Source organism: Fulmarus glacialis, unplaced genomic scaffold (assembly GCF_000690835.1).
Source record: "Fulmarus glacialis isolate BGI_N327 unplaced genomic scaffold, ASM69083v1 scaffold17290, whole genome shotgun sequence".
NCBI classification, from domain to species: domain Eukaryota; kingdom Metazoa; phylum Chordata; class Aves; order Procellariiformes; family Procellariidae; genus Fulmarus; species Fulmarus glacialis.
The window spans coordinates 15,212-30,459 of NW_009185996.1; the positions used below are offsets into that span (position 1 = coordinate 15,212).

Consider the following 15,248-nt stretch of genomic DNA (forward strand, 5'->3'; position numbering starts at 1 on the left):
TGCAAATTTGGTGCCCTGAGCTACTCCTCACTTCTGAGACACTTTCCTACTTCTGCCCAGCTTGTGGGAGGCACAAAGCTCTGGCTCTGGTTGTTCTGTCTTCCTTGGGGCATGGACAACAGCCAGATCACTTACTTTAGCTCCTTGCTGCTTGGCTAGTAAAGCTCTTTTAGGGAGGTTTTGTCCATGTTTCATGAAGATGTAGAGCCACCTGCAGCGGCCAGGGAGAAAGGAGATAGCAGCAGACCATGGTCCTGCAGAGAAAATCACCAAGTGGCAGTCTGGTATCTGGAGTTTCAGTAGCATAACTAAGTTTAACCATGCGACCACTCTGCTGAGGCAGAACCTGCCTTGGTTTATGGATTCCCCTCTTCCTGAGGAGTCTTAAATACACAGATGTCACAGCCTCGCTGGCAAACCCAGCTCCATGCTGCCCATGCAGGAGAGAGGGGCTTTGCCGACACAAGGCGCCTGCAAGCTATCAGGGTGGCTTTGCTGCGGCACAGTGGCTTTTTTCTGTTTTAACATTGTCCTGTGCTAACATTGAGCCCAGGCTTTGCTCCTAGAGGTTTTTTCTTGTGAGTTAACGATCTTTGCGCTGTGGTGTTTCTCATTTAGCAGCTGCCCCAGAGCCCTGAGGAGAAACCAGTGGGAGACGCACAGCGAGCTCAGAGGATGGCAATGGCAGGTCATCGCGAGACAATGTGGCTTCTTCCCATTGTCCTCCTTTCCCTTCAGATGGTGCAGACAGGTACAGCCTTTGCTTTAACTTGGCTTTGTGCTGCTTTGCCTAAACCACACAGGTAATAATTTGCCATTATTTGTGCTTTGTGGACCAGGGTGACATGAGTGGAAACCTGGTAGCTTTGCTTTCTCACCCACATTGCTCCCATTTGTCTGCTGCAGTGCAATAATACCCAGGGCTTAGTCATTATGGGAATACCATTTTGGACTGAAACAATTGTGTCAGTGTAAAATACAGCATTAATACGTTGGTATGCAGGGCTTTCAAACTGACAGCACAAACGATGTGCTATTCTTCATGTCCTCAAGAGATGTGATAATTAAGTAATCCTTACTATCCATTCATAAGATATTGGGTGACAAGATGAACCCCCCAAGGTTTAACAGTGCAGAGGGGAACCAGAACACCACACCGTCACTCACTGTGCTTATCTAAATCTCAACACAAACATCACATCTCCACTTGAGGAAGCGTCCCACCTGTCTTTGAGGTTGGAGCCTGAGATGCTTCTCTACAAAGTAAGTGTGTGAATCATGCTGCAGACATGATGCATGCCTTGTTGTTTAATTTTGCTGTAAAAGTCATTCAGTGATTACAGAGGACTGGTTGGACATAAATGAACAAACACCTGAGTCACACACATTACAAGAGCTGGGAGTAAGAGGGGGGATTTTGACATGCCAGAGATGAGGTGGGAAAGGTACTTAGTGGGACAAGGGGTGCCCTGAGAGTCTTCAGGATGCTTCAAGGAAAATTTTCTTTTACAAACATGTAGAAAGCAATTTGGAGTGCACTAATCTGCATTTGATTTTCACCAACAGACTAGAAGTGGCTGACAATACAAAGATGGAAGATTAATAAAAGTAACTAAAACAACAGAGCTCATGAAGGAAGTAAAGAAAAAGAACAAGAGAATAAAAGTAATGTATTTTTAAAAGAGAGAAAGATTTGGCTACCTCTTAAAAAAAACCACAAAAACCCAAATTGTTTAAGGCACATGTCCAAACTATCCTGAGGTCAAGAAAGGACAGGAGGATTAATTAAAAACATGAGCTCCTTCATGACCTGACCTCCAGAAGGAAGTATAGAAAAATCTGGACCTGTGTAAAAGAATTGCAATCATCCTGGCATAAACCCAGAGAACCTAAGGAGCAAATACAGTAAGATGATGTGAAAATCAAGAGCTGATCTAAGTATATGGATATTGGAAGAGAGACCAAGGAAAATAGTCTGTTCGTAATGGAGAAGAAAATCTTTATTCCTTAAGATACCAGATTTTTTGTGTCCAACAAGGAGGAAAGAAACTGCTGAGTTGCAGAAGTCAGGAACAAATCACATCACATCAATCTCCTCCGAGGACAGGATAACAGGCTGGGTGGCTGCAAAAGATGCAGTACATGTCAGGTTTCTTCATTAAGGAAGGCTTCTAACATCATTTTATATGATGCTTTTATTGTAACAGAAAGAGAAACACTAGTCTGGATGAAACTACTGGTTTGGTGCACACCTGGTTAGGAAACTGTGCTCGTCAGTTGAAAGATTATATGGAGTGCAGGGTTGCACACAGGTGAGCCTCAGGACCTCTGATACTTGGTATTTTCCACAGTGACATGCAAGGCTGAAGACAGTGTTTACTCACTGCATCAGTAGCTCATTCCAGACTACCATAAGTCGAGATGAGAGTTCAAGACAATCTTGTGAAACTGGAACAGTAGTCCAACATAAATAGGAGGCAATTCAGTAAACACAAAACCAAAATGTGTGAACCTCATGAGGTTCAACAAGGCCAAGTGCAGGGTCCTGCACCTGGGTCGGGGCACCCCCCGGTATCAATACAGGCTGGGGGATGAAGGGGTTGAGAGCAGCCCTGCCGAGAAGGACTCGGGGGTACTGGTGGATGAAAAGCTGGACATGAGCCAGCAATGTGCACTTGCAGCCCAGAAAGCCAACCATGTCCGGGGCTGCAACAAAAGCAGCGTGGCCAGCAGGTCAAGGGAGATGATTCTGCCCCTCTACTCTGCTCTGGTGAGACCCCACCCCAAGTACTCTGTCCAGCTCTGGAGCCCTCAGCACAAGAAAGACATGGACCTGTTGGAGCAGGTCCAGAGGAGGGCCACGAAAATGATCAGGGGGATCGAACACCTCTCCTGTGAAGAAAAGCTGAGAGAGTTGGGGTTGTTCAGCCTGGAGAAGAGAAGGCTTCGGGGAGACCTTATTGCAGCCTAAGTACTGCAATAGCCTACTACTACTTAAAGGGGGCTTATAAGAAAGATGGGGATAAACTCTTCAACAAGGCCTCTTGTGACAGGACAAGGGGGAATGGTTTTAAAATAAAAGAGGGTAGATTTAGACTAGATATAAGGAAGAAATTTTTTACAATGAGGGTGGTGAAACACCTCATTGGTGAGGTGTTTGCCCAGAGAGGTGGTAGATGCCCCATCCCTGGAAACATTCAAGGTCAGGTTGGACGGGGCTCTCAGCAACCTGATCTAGTTGAAGAAATCCCTGCCCACAGCAGGGGGGTTGGACTAGATGACCTTTAAAGGTCCCTTCCAACCCAACTATTCTATGATTCTATGAAAATTTCACCCTCGGTCCCACAGTACACAACAAAGGAAATTTGTAAAGTATGTAATAAAAGCAAGAAGTCTCCATTTTCACTAGGATGAACAGGTGGGACAAGAAGTAATGGGATCACACCACACTGAAGGACACTCAGGTTAGATATTAGCAAACACTTTTTAGACGTTATAAGACTAGTTAAGGAGCGGATTAGCCTGCGTGGGTGAGCTGTGGAATCTCATTGTGAATCTATAGGAACAGGTTAGACAGCATCTGTTAGGACTGGTTTACCTCTCCTTGCTCTCACACTGTTAGTGCTGGGAAGAGCTCTTGCCATTCTGCCATTCTTGCAATGCCAGCGACTGAGCTAAAGTGAGTAGTATGAGCCATATATAGATGGAAGAGGAATATTTCAAGGGTCTACCAAGAGTCCAATACTTAATTTATTACTGACAATTTAGTTGTTGCTAATTTTAGCCTCTTACCCACACTCATGTTCGTCTTTGCCTTAGTACAATGGCTGTTCTGGCAAATATGGATTATCCCTTCCTTTGTCCTTCACTGAGCTGCCAGTTATAGCTGGGAAACACAGCATAAGATGTAAAATAATAGTGGTCCACCTAATGTTGACAGCTTAGCTTACCATTTTTTAAATAATGATAGTCACGACTGTTGTTATTACTAAGGCCTTTGGCAGGAATTGCACAGAATTTCCCAAAATGGTGGGGTGTTTGACTAATGTCTGCAAGCAAGACTTTGAGCTGCTTCTGCTTTTATGAAATCACCATGAATTTGTAACCTGTCTATATATTTGTCTCCTTTGCAGTCATACCAAATGCATGCAACAACGGGAACTGTGAGCAGTTCTGCAAAACTGAAGATGAAGGAGTCGTATGTTCCTGTGCTGTTGGCTATGCCCTGGGCAATGACAACAAAACCGGCATTACTGTAGCTACGAAGCTACATTTAAAGTTCATTTTATGGGACACACATCACATCTTCACCGTGTTTGGGAAATGCTGGTGTGTTGCAGTGCCGTTGTAGCATAAGGAATAATGTTAACTTTCACGTCTTTCACATGGCTTGCTTGAGGTGTTGCCGACAAAGTTAATAAGATCTTAGCTAAAGGTCATAATTTAAGTAACATCAAATTGTGCAACTGTAAGTGATGTGCGGTGGCAAAAATAGTGCACGGAACTGTTCTGTGCAGGTGTGTTCTCAGAGTGGGCTGCAAACCCCACATCCCAGCCGAAGATGTGGTTTTCAAAGTACGTTTCCCAGGTACGAAGCCATATGAGAAACTGGTGATTACAACAGGGCTCTGATTTCTCTTCTCTCACAGGCTGAAACAGGTCTCTCATGCTTTAGGAGATTTTGTTAGAAAGGAACAGTTTATCATTGGTGAGAATTGGTGTCTGTTTTCAAGGCCTCCAGCTTGTGCTAGACACCTACAGATCCAAACGAATAGGAACCCAAGAAACTTCTCCCTTTACAATATACAGTTCACAAGGACTCATTATACTTTCAGCGGTAATGACATAATGTGATTGTAGTTATATCTCCCTTGTTTCCCCTCAAATATCACCTGTTCCATTTAAAAAGAATACAACCTGCCTTTCTATTTTCTTCTAAAGGCAGGTTTTCTGCAGTTAACATAGTAACCTAAAGACATGAATAACTACTGACATTGAATTTAAATCTATCAGTTTTGCCTGCATTCAAAGTGAACATTAACAATTATTAATCTTAGTCTATTCTTCTGTCTGATGATATTTGTTATAATGTCCTTTGTAATTTAATACTAAATTGCTGTCATAGAATCATAGAATCATAGAATCATTAAGGTTGGAAAAGACCTGTAAGATCATCGAACCCAACCGTCAACCCAACACCACCATGCCCGCTAAACCGTGTCCCTAAGTGCCTCATCTACACGTCTTTTAAATACTTCCAGGGATGGTGACTCAACCACTTCCCTGGGCAGCCTGTTCCAAGGCCTGACCACTCTTTCAGTAAAGAAGTTTTTCCTAATGTCATGAGCTTATAATTCCTAACATAGAATACTTTGCTCTGTTTCCCAATTACAAAAGATTTAATAACAGCAGGTAAACAAAAGTAATGATGCCAATAATGGAAAATGTTTAACTTTTAAATACTTTGAAAATGCTGAACCCAATTGCCCACTTGCTCAAAATGGGCAAGTTTTAGAAGTGGAAAATTGTTTTTATTTTTCAACTGTTCTGATCCTTTTGCATTTGCAAAGTTTTTGTTAATGTCTTGAAAGATCTAGGAGAGCCACCCCGATAAGGACACCTGCATATCTAATTCGATTGCAAAAGGCTGCTATCAAGGAGTTTTCCTTGAACTGTTAAGTGAGTTTTCTCTCATTTTCATGAAGAGTTGGTTCCCTGAAGGCAACTTGTTTCCCTGCAAACCATTTTCCTCCACTGTAGATGATACCTATCTGTAACTCTAAAGGCTGCTTTTGACTGCAAAACCCATGTTCCAGCAGGTTTGAATAATTTCTTGTGGTGAAGAACAACACAAGGTGCGCTGGCAGCTAGATTTACTTTTCTGACCATGAAACTGTCCCGTATACCGAGGGCTCTGTCAGACAAGCTCTGTTGAATGGCACTTCGGTGATAAAAACTGTTTTCACCAGCAACTGTCTTTCCTTCTGCTCTGCTGCAGGTTACTATCCCTTGCATGTCACTTGCCTTGGTGCCTCAGGGACCACACAGGCACCGTCCCCCACAGAGATGAAAGACCGTGGTCCTCCACATCCTATAAATTTACTTAAGTGAGCAAGAAAGGTAGCTCTGAGCTAAAGTGAAGGCTGGTAACAGCAGCTGAGCCTTCACAGCTGTTTGCTCAGGGTTATGGATGGGAACGCCTTGCTCTCAGCGTGCGACACGTGCCTCAAAGTGCCAGTACCATTGAGACATCAAGTATTAGTGTTTCGGCTTTGCTTTCACAGTCAAGTTCCTGTGTGGTAAACTTCAGAGAAATCGTGAAGCTGGTTGAGAGAAAATCACAGGAACCACAGCAAGTCCAGATGCTCATCATGAAAATGAGGAAAGCACCAAGGCCCCGAGCAGCCATCTGGACGTCACCGGGGAGGCTGGCAGTTTACCCAGAGCGTCCCCGTGGCAGGTAAGGCACCCTTGTCCTGAGATGTTTAACACCTGACCCTGCCCACCAGGACCGGCAGCCATTTACTCTTCATCGTACTCATCCCCACTTGCCAAGGGGACCCAGCTTGATTTGAGGCAGACTTCCCTGGTGTCGACATTTGGGGTGGTCTTTCCACTCTCCTGAGTACTGTGTTTCTGCACAGGTCTCCTACCATGAATGACGTTGCGCCTCTGTTTCAGCATCAAGCAAATGCTGGGAGAGGGAGGCCAGGAGAGAAGTAGGGTTGCAGGTAGGGGACGTAGAGCTGGGTGAGCCACAGGGCCCCTTCCCTGCCAGCCACCCCATTACTCAGGTTGCAGTATGGCTGGTATCGGAAGAATAGCCTGAGTTCCTGTTGTGGCTAAGACTAAAGTGAAACAAAAAACCCAAGCAGGAACAGTGCTATTACAATATTAGCTAAATTTTGTTAAAAAAAAAGAACAACCAAAAACTGTTGGTAAAATAAATGAATGCACAAACTCCGCTTTGAGCCAGGTCTGTCTCAACAAGTTTTCCAAGTGGCTACATCTCACTGTAATTCTCACCACCTCTGAATGAAGGATGCCTTCGACAGAGAATACGTATGAAAATGTCTACTTTAAGAAAACTGCTTGAATCTCAGGTAGCTGTTCAGGATTTCTCCGTACGTATGTTTTTGTGCTTTATCTTTCTTCTCTCTTTTTGCAGGCTGTTCTACTAGTAGATGAGTATGATGAATGGTTTTGCAGAAGGACAATTCTGAATGAGTATTTTACTTTCTGGAGCTCATTGCGTTAACCAGTCTAAAGACTTACGGGTTCTTGTTGGGAAGTGCTTCTCATTTTGCCCTTTACTACAAAAATAAGAAACTGTCTCATGTTCTAGTCTCCATATGCAAGACACTGAACTCTGCCAGAGTTTTTCTTACCCTCTTGTTATTTCTCACTTGTGTGAGTGAGAAGGGGGCATCGTGTTGCCCCTTGACAGTGAAATAATACGTTCAACTTCACCGAATGGACAGTTTCTTTAAGCTTGGCTTGGCCTAGCATAGTTTGTATATGATAGAAGCCAAGTATAAACTGGAAAGGTATGTGGGCGAGTAAGGTTGAGCTGATGTAGTTAAATTGGTCTAACCTTACACCTTCATGCAATTTCCTGTGTTGGCCAAACCTTGAAGTATTCCAGATGCCTCATTCAGATGGTAGCAATAACTGTTTTGACAGCATGTAGATACTAGCCTGAGACTGTTCTGTACTTGAAACCTCAAATTTATTATTTATTACTGTCATTTATGAAGAAGTAGTTTATCACAAGTTCGAGGCACTGAAAAATGGTGTTCTGAGTCATAAAAATTGTACTCAGCCTACAACAGTAAAGCAAAAATTGTGTTTGCCTAAACGCCAATTGTCTGTCCATTTAATTCCCAGAGACTTCATACAAATTGAGAAAGACTAAATATATGTAAACTCATAAATTTCTGTATGCAGAAAGTTAAAGTTTTAAAAGAAAATTAATATCTATTTCCTGTTTAAGTCTGTTTGACTATGTTGCTCTTCTGTGTTGAGGCTTTTGGTTGTATATCGTAAGAATACCGTAATGAAGCCCAAAACTTTATGTCAAAGCTTTCTTTGATAGCATTATTCTGATAGCAAAGTTCTGATTTTCTGCTTGCTTGGCATTTTGGCAGCCCTCTAAACCCCTCCAAAATGGGTATAAAATGCTACAGTGTCAGGATACAGTCCTGGTCTGTTTTATTTGTACGTTACAATGCCTATACAAAGTGCAAGGAACTTTGGTCCCTTCTTTTATTGAGATGCAGTTAGATTTGTTGGTATTGTCTTATTAACAACTACTTTAATAATCTGACACAGGGACAGTGGACAAAGAAAGGAAAGAGCCAAGCTGAGTAATGCATAGAGTGGAAAAAATAATTGCACATGCTGAATTTGATACAGAAACTTTCGACAGCAACATAGCCCTTCTCAAATTAGAGGAATCTATCACATTTTCTGAGGATGTTGTCCCAGCATGCCTTCCAGAAGAAGACTTTGCTAATGACGTTCTGATGAACCAAACATTTGGAATTGTCAGTGGCTTTGGGAACACGTTTGAACGTGCGCGGCCAGTCAAAAGAATGAAAGTGCTTATGTGGACAGGGACACTTGCAAGTTCGCCCTTTGTAGCCCAGTCACAGAAAACATGTTCTGTGCTGGTTATGATAAAGATGGAGAAGGTGTCTACCAAGGAGATGGAGGAGACCCCTATGTAACCAAATACAATGGCACTTATTTTGTTACTGGTATCATCAATTGGGGAGAAGGGTGCGGAAAGCGAGGGAAATGTGGAGTGTACACCAACTTGTCGAAGTTCCTGCCCTGGATAAGAAGTGTTTTGACAGAAAACTCTTGACAGTTTGACATTTAATCAGCCTAATTGTCTGAGCCCTCAGATCTGATCCCTAAGTAATATTTTGCTCTTTTTAACATGCTTGCTAGAATTCTGATAGTTTGTGCTTCCCTTAAGAGATGCCATCTATTCTTTTATGAGTTAATGCCTGGTTTTCAGAAGGTGGGCTTGGACTTCAAAGAGAACTTGCTGGTTTTGGACAATAATGAAATTTCTTCAAATGTGATGGTTTAGGAACTCCTTCTGCTCTTGCTGCGATAACCTAAATTTGTCTGTTGGAGGCTTTGGCTGTGCTGATAAGCCCCCTCCCATTGCAATGAAAGTTGGAACTAACTCAACATTTCTGTGGCAGCACCTGCTTTGCAGAAACAAACCAGGCTAGGATAATATCAAAGAAAAGACAGTATCACAGTAAGACAGCATTTTAAAAGCCTCTGGAAAAGCTACCTGATTTTCTAGATTTATATATGTGTACACAGAAAAGGCTAGAAAATGTGAAAAACACCCATGTATCCACACGAGTCTAAATAACTGGGTATGTCACTGAAACAAATGAGTTGTTACATGAAGCTCATTGAATTGGAAAAGCTTGCTTATCATCACCAAAACCACTAGTGGTGTTCTGATATTTTCTTGCTTTCTTTCTGAGATACTTTCTTCACCATCATTATTCATGTTGTGATTTTGGCTATAATAAAATGAAGGTATTGCATACCCTACAAATTACAGTATTGTTGTATGTCATCATTTGTATAAAGCGCTATTTAAATTCTTCACAGCTGAAGAGTTTTTAAATCTGTAAGGATAAATAATCTTTCAAGACTAAGAAAAGCCTGACTCTCTAATCAGCTGAGCCTGACATCCTCTGCCTGCCTTATTTCAATCCAGAGAGAAAAAAACCCTTGTTTTTCAGCCAGCTCAGTAGTACATAAAAATGGTTTACTGACTATTAAGATGTTTGCGTCTCCACAGAAAAATGAAGTACTCTGTGACATACTTTAAAAAGTGTGTCAGTACATATTTTGGAAGAGAGGGAAAAGAGAGATGTTACAAACGATATTGTGGCATAAAGTGTGCAATATTTTTCTCATTCCCTGGCTTCACAATATCCAGTTCACAATGTGGAAGTCACCATTTTAGGGTCATTTTTAATATGGATTTTGTTGATCACCTTGAAAGGAATAGGGCAGCTAAATTTGTCCTGTGATGACCACTATCCTGTTCGCCTACGAAAACCAGAAAAATCGCGCTGGAGTCTGTTCCATTTGTATGATTTTCCCCTAGTTTTCTCTGCCACATCTCCTGAACTTCAGGACTGCTAAATGAACTCAATCTTGGAGTGATGGCATATCGCAGGTCATGGCGTTCAAGCCGCAGAGAGAAATTCAGCCTCTGATGGCTGCCTATGTGACTCCCTGACATCACTGCTCCAAAGGATTTACCCGTGCTTGACTTCCCATAGGACCTCTGTTGAAACCTCTGGTTATACTTCAGCCCTAAACTATATATTGAGAGAGCCAAACCTGATATATGGAACTGTGGGCCATGCTCAGATGTGTCCCAGGGACTACGGGGAGGCCCTTGCACAGGGCTTGCACTTGCTGACCCATTCCCTCATTGCCATCCATCTCTCCTCCTCCAGCCCTGCATTACCACTTGCCCTGGCCCTCCAGCATTCCTAGTTTGTTCATAAGCGATCATAAAAGGCATGGAAACCTTCAACGGGCTTCGATCACCATATTTAGCTCAGCATGTGTTCAGAGGAATCAGTCATCTGAGTTTCTCCTTCCTCACCTCCCAGTTTGCATTGCCAGGCATGAAACACCGTCATCAACCTACTCAGATGTTGAGTACCAGATAAGAACAAATTCTGTCTGCAGGGACACTTATCCCAGCTGCTTAGTTGCACAGAGAATTGCAATTCTCACTCGAGACACATACCAAGGCACATGTCATGTCTTTGGTGCTCTGCCTAAACATTATATGAGTCCTCACAGAGTTTTAACTCAACCCATCCTGGAAGATTTACTTTGAAACTTGAATAAGCTTTTTTGCCATCATTTTTCAATATGTATGGATTTTTTTTTCCCTGTCATAAATGCAGAAATCAACTCCCAAATGCAATCCAGCAGTGTAGCAGTTGCACAAGTCCGCAGAGTCCATGTCTCCCATGGCTTGGGAGTCAGGTTTATGTCAGGAGCCACTTCTACCACCCAGTTACGTCTGTCTGGGCTGTGGGTGGAAGCTCTTGGGCGCTGGCTTTGCACTGGCACTGCTGAGGTCAGGTCAGGGCTTCCCTCAAAAAAATGACTGGCTGGTCACGGGAACACCTTAAATCCCAACATCTGGACACAGCTGCAGGGCTGCTGCCCCGCGACCTCAGGGGAGAGAATCAGGCAGAAAGAGAGAGGAACAGGAAACAGCATTAAAAAGTCTGAATTCCAGGTAAACTCCAGACACTTTCTTATCTCCTCATTGCCCACTTCAGGCTGTGTCAGTGTTCTGGGAGTTTGCCTGAAAATCCTCTGTTTAGGTTTCTCTGTGAGCCATCCTTAACCATTTTTATCCTGAAGTCCAGGCTAGGATAAAGGGGAAGTGTTATCAGAGAAAATTGAAGAAAAAATAATAAAATCCTCATCCCAATGGCACAGACTCCAAAGGGATTTTTCTGCATTTTTCACAGGGGATGGGCATATTGCTCATCTCAGCGCAAAATTAATCACCTTACTAAAGCCCCTAGTCCATCACTGAAACTGTACCTAGGAGCTTAAGTGACACGGCGTTGTCTGTGCATGTGCTCTGCCATCCTCTGGCTGTTCCACACCCAGTTTTATTGGTTGCAATTTTGGTAGGGAAAAGGATATTACGGCAAAAGTGGGAGAAAAAGGTAAAGAAACACAAAGTTGGAAGTGAAGAAAGAATGTATTTTAATAACTGGAATATTAACAACAATTACTATTTTTAACAATGTGTGCACAGAAATAGAAAATGTCAGAGCTTGCATCTACAGAGATCACAGAATCATAGAAGGGTTGGAAGGGACCTTCAAAGATCACCTAGTCATGGGAACACCTGCCACGGCCAGGGACATCTTTCACTAGATCAGGTTGCTTGAAGCCCCATCCAGCCTGACCTTGAACACTTCCAGGGATGGGAGAGATGTCAGAGTAGTTCCAAGATGGTTTTTGTTTTTGCTGCCAGACTGTCAGGAGACTTGCACAACCCTGTGGCTAGGCTCAAGTCCTTGTTGTGGGTGCAGCATCCACGGGAGACAATCAGAGCTCCCCGGGGTTACATTCCTCCTCCCGTTGGCTCCCCCAGGATTTCCTGCAATCTGTAACCACAGCAGAAGGGCAGTGCTGACGCTCCTCGGAAATGACTGCAAGTTCCTCCAGCTTTTGGAAATGGAGATGCCTTTTGGATTTGGCAAGAGAAACTATTTTTTTTCTGCAGATGGTGAACAGAACTGTCTGACAGTAGTCCAGGCGTTTAACTGCATTATAACCCATTTTAACTGCATTGAGGATTAACCCTTTGCAGAGTATGTGCTTCCTCTCTGCTGGTCAGGCAAAGTTCAGCTGACACTTTTGCAGCTTCCGTACACACAAAGAACCATGCTGCTTATAAGCGTGGATGCTGATAACCGTGCTTCGTACGAGCAGAGTGTATATTGGCATGTAAATGGGATTAGCTTGTGTCACTCATTGCTAGCTCTTGACCAAGACTACACATGACCACAGTCACCTCTTTTGGACCAACTGGTGTCTAGTCAGGGCTGAGGGATGCACTCCCATTTTGTTGTTCCTAAACAGTTGTCTGGGGACTCATCGATACTCAGGGCATGGGGCAGTTTTTGTCTTCAGTTTGTTGGACGGGAGGCGGGAGGTAAGTGACCTGTGAGGAAAATGATGGAGGACAAGGAGGTGGCTTGCTGTAGCCGTGGGGGGTTTAGCAAAAGGAGTGACAGGGCCATGGGGCTCAGCAGGTCTTTGTCTGCTGCCCTGTGCCACATGGGGGTGGACAGGTGGTGCTCGGGGTGAGCTGCAGCAGGGCTGCAAGCACATCAGTCATTCAGTCGGTCACGCCTGCTCCTACCTCCTCGCCCTGCCAGCTGGGGCTCTGGGTAACCCGGAGCAAGGAGAGAGCGCGGAGGAAGGCAGCAGGGTTTTGAGGACCGTGCCTGAGGCAAAATGGGGCAGGAGAGGAGGCAGAAGCAAGAAACTTGCCAGGTCCATCTGCAGCACAGATGGCTCAGAGCAGAGGAGCTTGGAGGGGCCCCTGCTATCGCCTCACTTCCAGTGAGCTAAGCATTGCCAGTTCACTAACCACCAAATCACACATCTCTAAGCACATCAGAGAAAACACATCCTTCTGTTGTCTTCTGCCCCTGCGCTCCCAGAGCTGTCATCTGGCAACAGGCACACAGGACCAGGGAGGGGGGGCGTGGTACAAGCCAACACGGGAGGGGTCTGCTCCTTCTGCTCCTGTCCCTGTCCCTCCTCCTCCTCCTCCTAGCCCTATGGCAGCAAGCAGCTGTAGGCTTTCCTCACCCAGGGCCCCCAGCTCCCTGCCGAGGGCTGACGCAAAGAGAAGAGGAGGAGAGGGGAGGCTGGAGCTGCTCCTGTGAGCCTGCACCTCCTGCCACACGGCAGGTGCACCACGGTCCACTTCAACTTGAATCATCTTCAGTGTCCATGGCCTAAAACTAACCGCAGTGCCTGCCTGCCACTCGGCAGGAGGACACCCCAACGGAGAAACATGGGTGCAAGCCCAGCCATCAGCTTTCGTTATTTGCTTAGTGCGGGGGCAACATTTTCTGGAAAATAATTGCTGTCCCCTTTCGCTAGCCGAGGTGTGCATTTCCCAAAAGCATCTGATAGTGACAGAGTTACTCAGGACAGCTGCCCCCGGCTGCCCCCGCTGCAGCAGGGCTGACAGCCAGCCAGGGGCACTAGGTGGGTGGTATTGGCACGTCCCCATCACTGCCCCATCCGTTCCCAGGCAGCTGATCTTGCAAACCCGCTTTCCTTGGCTCCCTGTGCTGCTGGGGGTGAGGACTTCCATGGGAACCAGTTGCTAAAGCAGGGCCAACTAACCCTGTTACCCCACCCTGAGGAACTGCAGATTTCGTCTCTGACACCGCGAGCAGGCTTCACGCTGGAAAGAGTAACCCTTCAAGCAGGAGGCAATCTTTAAGCAGGGCTGCAGGAAATAGGGGTGCGGGACTCCTTGACGAAACACGCCTCCATGTGCTCACTGCGATAATTAAAGGAATGGAAAAAGAAACCCCAGTAACTCTTTCTAAAGAAACATGTGAGGAAAGGACTAACCTTTTGAAACTCTCTCTTTATGCAATTTTCCATAATATTAGGAAAATGAAAAAGTAAGACCTGTTGCAATAATATCAACACAGAAAAAGCCAAGTCAGTGCCATAACGTACTGAGTACACTGTGGCCCATCCCCAAGGACACAGCTGCTCAGTCAAGGAATGCTTTGTTTAAAATAAATACAGTAAGAAAAAATGATGGTGTAAACATACAGCTTCTGAAGCTCTGTGTTGTCATTATTAACCTAATTTGAATAATTACCTTATACCTATAAGAGTTCCTCAACTGACATAGATTTGCAAAATGTAAACAGCCTGTTTAGAAAAAAAAAAAATCTGCAGATCTGCATTTTTGTGCTGGGTTCTGCAAAGTCCTGTGCTGACATCAAGTGGTGACATATTTTTCATGTCGAAGGGAGCCAGACTTGCCGTACTGCGTATGCACAGGGTGATATTCGTTAACACGGGAAGGTGCAAGGCGAGGAGGGTGAGGTGAGCCTCCTCAGCAGCTCCTGGGCACATGAGGTGCTGGCTGAGCCCCCAGCACCCGCCAGATGTGACCACTGGCAACAGCCCCCCCCTTCCTCAGCCAAGAAACCCCTGGCTGGGACAGGTACAATGGGGCTTGGTGGCCTCAGGGGGACTGAGGAGAGCACGGAGAGCTCATTTACTAAAGAAAGCTCGACACAGTTAACCAAAGAGGATGGGAGGCTATATTAATTAGTTTTGCAGAAATATCAAGGAGGGAAAAATACATATGTAAAGTTATGAACTGGCTGTGAATAAAACGAAGCTTGATATTAGAAGAGTTTTAACTCCGAGTGAACTCCTGGAACAACATCCCAGCAGAGATTGTGCAGGAAAAACCTCCACAATGCAGTTTTATTGCGGAGATTAATTATTTGCTGAAGGCATTAGGGTCCGTGATGTGAGCTGCAACACACGGACAACCCTGGGTTGGCAGGCACTGGCCTTGGTGAGGCATGTGGTCTGCTTCAGCCCTGCTCATCTGCCTCGGTACTCACTGAAGCTGGCTTTAAAAACTGCAGTTGATG

At 44.7% G+C, this 15,248-nt stretch overlaps 1 protein-coding gene across 1 annotated transcript; it reads left to right on the top strand.

The window, feature by feature from the left end:
- Positions 1 to 8,369: 8,369 nt before the first annotated feature.
- LOC104083157 (coagulation factor X-like) lies at positions 8,370 to 8,729 on the top strand. The gene has a single exon (XM_009586557.1). The coding sequence runs from the start codon at positions 8,370 to 8,372 to the stop codon at positions 8,727 to 8,729; it is 360 nt and encodes a 119-aa protein (XP_009584852.1).
- Positions 8,730 to 15,248: the final 6,519 nt, after the last annotated feature.

Bases quoted from the DNA above. Each gene is read 5' to 3' on its own strand.
- LOC104083157 (XM_009586557.1), top strand. From the start codon at position 8,370: ATGCATAGAGTGGAAAAAATAATTGCACATGCTGAATTTGATACAGAA.